Source organism: Protobothrops mucrosquamatus, unplaced genomic scaffold, assembly GCF_001527695.2.
Source record: "Protobothrops mucrosquamatus isolate PMUCROS unplaced genomic scaffold, P.Mucros_1.0 scaffold3425, whole genome shotgun sequence".
Taxonomy (NCBI): Eukaryota; Metazoa; Chordata; class Lepidosauria; order Squamata; family Viperidae; genus Protobothrops; species Protobothrops mucrosquamatus.
In genome coordinates this window covers 55224-65581 of record NW_015389406.1, presented here as the reverse complement: position 1 = coordinate 65581, position 10358 = coordinate 55224, and the positions used below count along the sequence as shown (strand labels likewise).

Genomic DNA, 10358 nt, shown 5'->3' with positions numbered 1-10358 from the left:
CACAGGTGTACCTTTCCATGAGTAACATAGAGGTGACCACGCACACCTTGGCCACACCCACCTAATCTGCCATGACCACCACAGCCACGCCCACCCAGTGGGCCACGCCCACCTGGCACCCGGCGATAAATAAGTGAGTTTTGGGTTGCAGTTTGGGCACTCGGTCTCTAAAAGGTTCGCCATCACTGTTCTAGGCAAATGTGAGCCTGCCTCTTTCCCAAGGCGTGTAGAATTTAAAGGGTTTTTGTTTCGTGTTTGAAATGAAAAAGAGCATCCTTCAGAATTGTGGTGGTCCAGAATGTCCTGAACAATTTGTTATTTCAAAAGGATCTGCTTATTGGGAATTTTTTTCAGAGCATCTCCTGAACGGTGAGACTGATTCCCTGCCCCCCCCCCCAAAAAAGGCAGGAACACTCTCTATTTTCTCACATTTTTACACATCCTGCAGTACGGTTTTGACTTGGAGTGATAAAATGAATTCATCGATGGAATAGCTCGTCTCTCGGAGTTGTGGTGGGTGCTCCATTACTGGAGGTTTTCAAAAATAGACTGGACAATCATTTGACCAGGATGGTATAAGGCAGGGGTAGGCAACCTCGGCTCTTTTATGATTCGTGGACTTCAACTCCCAGAATTCCTGAGTCAGCTGCTGACTCAGGAATTCTGGGAGTTGAAGTCCATGAGTTATAAAAGAGCCGAGGTTGCCTACCCCTGGTATAAGGTCTCCTGCCTTGAGCCAGGGGATTGGACTAGAAGACCTCTGAGGTCCCTCCCAGCCCTATGATTCTATGTTCTAAGCATGGGAAGAGCAGGCTAATGAAAAAGTTGCAAAACTCGAATTTTGGCTGCAGTAGCAAAGGAAATTGGATGAATTTATGCTATATAGCTCAACAAAGATACAGTTTGGTTATGTAGATCAGCTTCCTTCATTCAATGCTTCTGTGGATATAGTCATCCATCCATTCACTGGGACTTGAATGGTTCTTTAGCAGGGATTAGCAATCTAATGTCTCTCATGTCACTATTTAAAGCTCTCTAATAGTGCTCATTAATTCCTTAGTAACGATCAATTGAATGTTCTGTAACTATGCTACCACAGCATCAAAATCCACACACATTTTTTTATTACCCTATTATTCATTTCTGCTATGTCATTACTAAATAGGAGGGGGAAGAAGCAGAAAGGGGAGGGGCTCTTCCCTAAACAAAATTTTGCACCTTTTCTAAGGCAGAGTTGAGCAGGAATGAATGAAAACCTGAAATAGCCCCCCCAAAACGCAAGCATTACATAAAAGTTGCAAAACAATTCAACCCAGAAAGACACAATGAACAATAATTTGATTTTTTTTGCATATAGTGGAAAGGGAAATAAATAGGACACTGAATGATGGGATTTGAAAATATACTAAAAAGAGGAGAAAAGAAATTTTTAGAGAAATTGAATAAGGAATGTCTTTCTATCTTCATTGTTGAAGATTTAGAACATCCTTGAATGAGCTTTTTCAAGAAGGAAATCAGATGAGCTGAGATAGCGATGAAGTGAGAACCGTAATGGATTAATTAAAAATGGGCTTTCTGTCCATTCTGGATAAAATGTTGAAAAAATTATTAAGGAGGAAATCATTTTAACATTCGGAAGAAATCTTGTTGAAAAGGAACTAAAGTGGCCCCCTCAGAGTCTTGTCTCATTAACTTTCTTTTTAGGATGTCAACAAAAATGTAGATGGGGTAATTTAGTAGACAGCATACTTGTGCTTTTGACATTTCTCTCGTGTAAAGTTTGTAATCAAAATTCAACAGCCATTAGATAAAAGGGAGATGCTTTCTAGAAAAAAAAAACAGAAGAATTAAAAACAAACCCTTTTCAAATTAGATATTCAAAAAAGAGTCCTTCATGGATCAACTGCTTTTTAAATAGTTTCTATATGCTCAGGTGGAGAGTAAGATAAGGAGACCGCATTGGTTGATACTATCGGACAATTTTCATGGTAGTAAAATCTAAATGAGAATACAGAAAACCCCACAAAGATTTTCCCAAGCTGGTGAATGGATTTCAGAAAAGCAAATACAGTTCAATACATGTAAATGCAAAATGAGGCACACCGGCACGAAAAATTCAGTTTCCACATCCAATATTGGGACTTGAGATGCCATGATTTTGAGATCATGGTGGATGACATATTAACTTACAGTTTGCTGCTTTTAAAGGGGACATTCTATGCTTGGTATCACTGAGAATGGAATTTAGAATTAAACTTAACAATGAATGGAAAGATCACTCTTTGAATATTGCATTGACTTCTGGTCACAACATCTCCAGAAGTATATTATAGAACTGGAAAAAGGTGTGAACATGACACAGATATTCCTTTGCTAGGAAAGGGTAAAGATCATCCTTTAGAAAGGAATTGCAGAGAGATTCAGAAGCCACCCGTCCAGAGTTAAATTGTGAAAATCATTGTCATCAGACATGGCGATAGTTGCCATTTTAGATAATTTTGAATGGGACAAATTCAAGTAGATCCAGGCTATCCATGGCTCCTAAACCCAAGGGTCTTCAAACTTGCCTCTTTTATGACTTGTGGACTTTCAACTCCCAGAATTCCTCAGCTAGGCATGCTGGCTGAGGAATTCTGGGAGTTGAAGTCCACAAGTCATAAAAGGGGCCAAGTTTGAACACCCCTGTCCTAAACTTTATGGTTGTTTACTCTTCGTGAATCATAGGTAACAGCTGGTTGAGATTAACAGTAGAAGAAGCAATCAGTCTCTGCTCTGGGCTGTTGAGCTTTCTAAGTGCATCTTGGTTGGCCATTCTGTGAGGCAGAATTTTCATCTAGATCAGGGGTGTCAAACTCACAACGTCACGTGATGTGTCACGACGTATCACAACTGTTTTTTCCATTGCCGGCAATGGGGTGGGCGCGGTTTCGCTATGATGCATCCGGCCCATGGGCCAGCAGTTTGACACCCCTGATCTAGATAGTCCATTGACTTAATCTAGCAGAGATGCTCTTTTATCCTGACATGGGAAAGAAAATGTGTGCAGATTTTGGAAGGAGGGGACGCAGAGTTGGAGATGGTAGAGAAAATTGGTGACTAGAAAGCTTCCTAGGTTTGGGGATAAAAGAAATATCCTGTTTGGATCTGTCGCTCATTGAAAAATGGGTCAAAGGGAGGGCTTTACAAAATGGGGGAGAGGGCAGCAGGTTTGAATGGAGGAATGGAATAATGTTAGGGTGGTAGGGCAGGTAGTCCTTGATTTATAGCCATTAGTTTAGTAAACATTCGAAGTTACAACAGCATTGGAAAAAGTGACTTACAACCATCTCAGCCTCCCCATGGTCACATGATCAAAATTCAGGCCCTGGCAATCATCAAGCATTTACGATGGTTGCCACATCTTTGGGTCATGTGATCGCCACTCGCAACCTTCCCAACTGACTTCTGAAAGCAAAAGTTAATAGGGGAAGCCAGATTCACTTAATGATCATGTGATTCGTTTAACCTCGGCAGTGATTTGCTTAACAACCCTGGCAAAAAAAGATGTAAAATCCAGTGCGACTCAACAACCGTGCTGCTTAGCCACAAAAACGTTGAAATTCAATTGTGATCGTAAGTTGAACATTACTTCTAGGCAGAAGTGACAAGGATAGAGAGAGGGAGAATTAAAAAAAAGACCAAAGGATACCAAGGAAGAACGTTTAGACTGTTGGAATGGGACTTATCCCAGCATAGGTTGCTCACTCTTGTAAGTAGCAGATCCTGGAGACATCTGAAGCGCGATCCAATCTGGGTCGGTCACCTCTACGTGACACAGAGAAGTTCCTTGAAGATGGGCTGCAGCATGAATCCGAAAGCTCAGAAGAACAAACCTCTGGTCCCAGTGAACAACCCAGATTGGATCCTGCAATATTCCCTTCATTTATGACATCTGAAGCATTTCATGAACCTTTTGGGCACCAGGGACCGGTTCCATGGAGAGAGATTTTTCCACGGACAGGAGAGTGCATGGTTTTGTGTGCTGCCTGCATCCTGTGTAGATGAGGCTTTTCTCGTTTGTGCAGACTGGTTGCTGGCATGCTGCGGCCCGGTACCGGTCCACGGACCAGGGGTTGGGGACCTCTGCCTTACAAGAATCTGTATATTTAGCCCTTTTTATTTTTTTGCTCCCTCTCTTTTAAACGGAGGTGAAGAAGGCACTCTATTGGGTGGGTCAGAAGGGGTGGTGATCGCCAAGCAGTGGCACCAAATACAGCTCTCCTCCTCTGTGCAGCAGCTGTGCTCCATGGAGTCGGCCATGATCCAGGCCCGGAAACGCAAGCGCACCAGCATTGAGAACAACGTGCGGGGTTCACTCGAGTCGTACTTTCTGCGCTGCCCCAAACCCAACCTGCAGGAGATTTCACAGATTGCTGATGACCTCCGCCTGGAGAAGGATGTGAGTGATCCCCATCTTATTGCATTTCCCCAAGCATCCAACCATCTCAGTGCACTAAATCCTAGCTCTCCAGGATAATGGGGATTTAAAATTCTTTTTCTGCCCTGGGGTCAAAGAAGAAGTTAGAGTGATAGTCTATTCTGAGTACTTCCAGTTACCTAATTTAGAGAAAAATTGGTTTAACACCGGGGTGTCAAACTTGCAACATCACATGACGCGTCACGACGTATCGTGAGTTTTTTTCCCATTGTCAGCAATGGGATGGGCGCGGTTTCGCCATGACGCATCCGGCCTGCAGGCCGGCAGTTTGACACCCCTGGTTTAGAAGATTATTTTTTTTAGGTTGGGTGATAGATAGTACTCTGCACAGATTACTTACTTTTTCAGGATAAAAGTAAGGGAACAGAATGCTTACTGCAGAACCCATGGAACAAAGATGTTTTGGCGTATTGTCAAAACTTAGGACAAAATGTCAAAATGTGAGGTATTTTCTTCTGAGTTCGGAACACTCTACCTGTCAATCTGGAAAAACCTCAAGTGACGTAATAACCCTATGATTGTCATAATAAACCTACCCTCTTTAATTTGAAAAAAGGTTTGCCTGTTGAATTATAGTTCCATTACACCTGATTGTAAGCACTCTTTTCAACTTGGTGGCACTAAGATGTGTTGGACTATAATTTCTACAGTAGTGGCCAAAATTGTGGAAACCTTTTGGGAAAAGTGTACAGTAGAAATGCCACCTTTGGTTAAGTTTCCACCAATTTTTCTTCTAATTTCTTTATTACTGTAGCCTTGTTCACTTAATACTATTATTTTACATCGCTTTCTGGGCAACCAGTCAACTCTTTGTACCATTACTTTAACTTTATTACATTTTATAAGCTCACTAAATGAAAGAACACAAAAAAACCCAACCAACTGGATAGCGATCACATAACATACTGACAAATCTCCTCCTCTCAGCTTCAATACATGACATCAGTCACTGAATCCTACTGTGATCTGATTGAATCATTGCCAAAACAAGATGACACCTGATTGGCTCTCTAAACACTCATGCTCATTGGCTACAATCAGATGAAGGAAAGCAACCTGATATCAACCTAAGCAAGTTGTGCTTCCTTTTTCTGGTTCTTTGGCTATAACTTTTCATAGAATACAGTACAGATCATTGAACAAGCTTTGTTGCATTACATTCTTGATTAAATTATCTTTCCATTGATATATAAGTTGAATTCCTGCTTCTGGCTCTTAACACTGCGGTGATGAGCCTAAAGCTCATCCCATCATACAATTCTTGAGATTGTGTTCTACTAGCATCAACCAAACAGATGCCTCTGGAAATATATAAAGATCACAGCAACCTGTACTCATAATCTTTGTTCTAAGAACATATCTGTGGAGATTCTCAATCATCCAGGTCATGGCTGTCCCAAAGACAATTGGACTTCCTTGGTTTTTCCTTTGAAAACATTTTTGCTTCTCATCCAAGAAGCTTCTTCTGTTCTCAGAATATAGTATAAGAGCAATCCTGATGGATCAGTTCAGGTTCCATATAGCCTAGCGTCAATGTCCCATAATAGTCAGCCCGATGCTAAGGAAAATACAGGCACAAATGAATCTTCTTGCTTGTGTTTCCAAGCATCTACAGGTAGTCCTCAACTTATGACCAGTCATTTAATGTTATGACAGACCCCAATAAAGGGACTTGCGCGACCCAGATGTGAAGTCCCAACATCCGCCTTTATCCCCTATGGTCATGTGACCGCATTTTGGGCACTTGGCAATTGACCCACATTTAGGGCCATTTGCACCACCTTGGGGTCATGTTATTGATTTATGTTTTTCCCGGGAACCAGCATGGACTTCTGATTTCCAGAAAAACCCGCCTCATTACAAACAGTGGGTTCATTTAATGACCGTGGCTTTTAACAACCACTGCAAAGAAAATCCATTGTCACAGAGTGACTTGCTTTACACCCTCAATTACAGTCATAAATTGAGGACTACCTGAACTCTACACATAAGGGAAGTCCTACTGATTAAATGAGACTACATCTTGTCTCTTGAGTGCATTGTTGCCACTTTCTGCACTCTTTTCCAGCTCTGATTGCCAGTTATTTGGGAGATTACTTGATTGTTCACAATATTCTGTAACTTCTGAAACTTAAGCTGGCCACAAACAAGGAGTGTATATTGGAGGTGGTGACCCTTGAGAGCCATAGGCAACAAAATTTCATTTTGATGTATGTCGATTGGTGTACATTCAAAGTGACAATAAAGTTGTTATTACTACTAATTACTATTATTATTATTAATAATAATAATAATCATCATCATCGCACAGTCAGCCAGATGTTCAGACTGGATTTGGCATTTTTGTCTACCTATCGAGTCCTTACCAAGGACCTGGGATAGGCAGATGTGGATGTTTGATGGTATTACAGATATCGTCGCAGGATGAAAGCAGTTCCTAGTAAGGCCGCCTTTTGCAATTGACTAATGGCGAATTTGTCAATGCCAATGGTGTTCAAGTGGTGCTCCAATGATGATGATGATGATGATGATGATGATGATGATGATGATTCTAAGAGTGGCTGCATTTGTGCCCATTTATGTGCTGGCATTATGCTAATTAAAAATTAAACACTAACCCTACTGGCACAAGACACAATTGATGAAATCATTTGTATTTTGAGTCTCAAGTTCCTTTCTTCCATCATCCACAAATAATTTAGGTCCTGGGATACTTGGGTGTCAGTGGGATATCTTCAGATAAAAGGTAGTCCTTGGGCCATTCGTTCAAAGTTACAGGGACATTTTAAAAAGTGACTTACAACTGATCCTCACACTTAAAACTGTCGCAGTATCCCCGTGATCACAGGAGCAAAATTCAGATGTTGGCAACTGTCTCATATTTGTGATGGTTGCAGTGTCATGTGAATCACTTTTTGCGACCTTCTGACAAGCAAAGTCAATGGGGGAAGCCAGATTCACTTAACAACCGTGATACTGGCTTAACTGCAGTGTTTCACTGTGGCAAGAAAGATCATAAAATGGAGTAAAATTCACTCAACTGCCTCACTTAGCCACAGAAATTTTGGCCTCACTCGTGTTTGTAAGTCGAGGACTTCCTGTATATATTTTCAAATGTACTATACGGTCTCCCCCAATTTGCTGCCATCCAGTGATTTGGATTCTAATCCTCAAGAAAGGAAGGAAAACCCAGAGAGCGCTATTGAGTCCCTGTGGCACATTCCCAAATGGCAGAGTACACAAGCTGCAAATGTTGTGTCTGATTCGGATGCGTGTCCAAAGTACTCTGGTGTGGACCTTTATTGTTACCACAATTCGGAGGTGGGTGAAACTGGCAGATATTAAATCCTTTGGAAAGCTGACAAGCTTTCTTATGCTCTGTTTTCATTGGCTTCACATTTCAGTACAATTCATATGGTTGGTTGCTGTTAAGCTTGAGGTGTTCTGTGAATCTAACCATTGCCATTTGGAAACCATGGATTATTGCTTCGCTCCCCAACCTGTGGGCCGCATGAGTGGCTGGCCGGTGCACGTGTGTGTGCGCACGTGTGCACAGCCTCACACAAATGTCGCCCCCACATGCGCCCCCACTCGTGAGCAATGGGTATTCGTGTGCACGCGCACATGCGTTAACACCCCCCACACACACACACAAAACCATCCTTTCTTTCCCCCCTCCCCCTTGCTCCGGGCTCCCAACCCCAAAAGGTTGGGGAACTGGCTTAGCTGGTGCAAACTGAATCATGAGGGGTCCTTGGTGCTCTCTGAGCTTGGTTGTTTGCTTGCAGATGTTTCATTACCCAAACTAGGTAACATCACCAGTGGCCATATGATGATGTTACCTAGTTTGGGTACTGAAACATCTGCAAGCAAACAACCAAGCTCAGAGAGCACCAAGGAGCCCCTCATTTCAAGTTTGAACTAGATATTCTCCTTTATTGGAAACTGAATCATTTGGTGGTTTATTAAACCCAAGATCCACCTGGTGAAATAAACCAAGCTTGCGTAAACCCAACTGGGATGTCACCCTCAACATTTATCTGTGGAGATTCTCAGTCATCTCATCTGATGGGTCATGGCTGTCCCAAAGTTACTTTTTCAAAAGGCAACTGGACTTTTCTTTGTTTTGCTTGAAGACATTTCACTTCTCATCCCAAGAAGCTTCTTCGGTTCTACCTTGTCTCTTAAAATCTCCCATGACTCCCGTTTAAAGGATGTGAACTAAATCTGAGAGCGCTCTGACTCCCCTGTTCAGTAGATGTTAGGGTTGTTAAGCCCAGAGATTAACCTCAGACTTTCTTCTACCGTTGGGCAGGTGATGTAGAGTCCTTCTAGAGCAGGGGGTCTTCAAACCTGGCCCTTTTATGACTTGTGGACTTCAATTCCCAGAATTCTTCAGCCAGGTATGCTGGCTGAGGAATTCTGGGAGTTGAAGTCCACAAGTCATAAAAGGGCCAAGTTTGAAGAGCCCTGCTCTAGAGGTTGGGCTGCGCAAGGAACTATGAGGAGAAGACCATTGTGGAGAGCATTAGTGCAGTCCTCTGTCTCTCAACATATCAGCTTTATCATAGGCCCTGGTGGCACAATGGTTAGAATGCCGTATTGCAGGCAAACTCTGCCCACAGCAGGAGTTCAATACTGACGAGGCTCACGGTTGACACAGCCTTCCATCCTACCGAGGTCGGTAAAATGAGGACCCAGATTGTTGGAGGCAACACGCTGACATTATAAACCACCCAGAGCGCTGTAAAGTGCTATGGGGCAGTATATACAGTAAGTCTAAGTCAGTGGTTCTCAACCTGTGGGTTGGGACCCCATTTGGGGCCGATCGACCATTTCATGGGGGTTGCCAAGCAAGGCTGTCCGCCATTTTTTTTGTCCGCCATTTTTTCCCCCTTTTCCGGCGGGTGCCTTACCTCCCTTGGGCTGGGCCAGCTGGTGGTCGGCCTGCTCCGTCTCTGCCGCTTGCCAGCTACGCCTCGGCCGGCGCAGGGGGCGGAACCACGCATGCGCGGCGCTTCCGGGCAGGGAAAGTCCTCGACTTACGACCGGTTTAGTCCTCGACTTACGACCGGTTTAGTCCTCGACTTACGACCGGTTGGGGTCGCGGCATTAAAAAGGTTGAGAACCACTGGTCTAAGTGCTCTTGCTATAACTTACACGTGCTTTGTCTCGTCTCTCATCCCTGTAGGTAGTACGCGTCTGGTTTTGCAACCGCCGCCAGAAGGGCAAGCGCAACACAGGAGCTGGGTCTCGGGATGAGTGCGATGGTCCTACCGTCCCCCAAGCATGCCCCCATGGGCCACACCAAGCTCCGCCCCACGGGCTTGGCCCCATCCATCACCAGCTGCCTCCACCACCCCAGGGCTACAACACGACTGCCTTTGCTGCCGTTTACGTGCCTCAGTTCCACGAAGGAGATGTTTTTATCGCTCCCACCTCGGCTGTCATGGGCCACCCAATGCATTCCACCTGAGGAGCCTGTCTAGCCAACCTCGGCGTCTTAATTTTTAATCTCAGGGAGGTCCTCCAGCCATTTTCTTTCTATTTCTTAGATTTGTTATCCTTCAGGAAAGGAAGAAGAGGCCAAAGCTTAGGCTTTTGCCCGTCTTTCTTTTACACTCAGGGATGCAGAACTTCTTGGTGAGGCTTTTCTAATCGAGGGTTTTAAAAAAGATTTTTTTAACGATGATTTCCTATATATTTTGAAAAAGCAACAGCTGCTTCTGAAAGTGGCTCTCATTCCCAACCCTTTTTATCTCCTCAGGATCCATTAACAGCTGGTCTTTTATTAGTTTGGTGTGCACACGTTGTTGACCCACCCCAAATCCAGATGCTTCTGTCTTCCAAGGACCAAGCAGATTTTGGGGAATGGACCATA

The 10358-nt window shown here is 43.6% G+C and overlaps 1 protein-coding gene across 1 annotated transcript in view; it reads left to right on the top strand.

Moving 5' to 3' along the window:
• The window catches only part of LOC114923422 (POU domain, class 5, transcription factor 3-like), a 25505-nt gene extending 15552 nt beyond the window's left edge, over positions 1–9953 (top strand). Inside the window, exons 3-4 of the mRNA XM_029286359.1 lie at positions 4188–4438; positions 9669–9953. Of these exons, the coding sequence (XP_029142192.1) occupies positions 4188–4438; positions 9669–9953 (536 nt within the window). The remainder of the gene's footprint in view (positions 1–4187; positions 4439–9668) is intronic.
• The last annotated feature ends 405 nt before the right edge of the window (positions 9954–10358 follow it).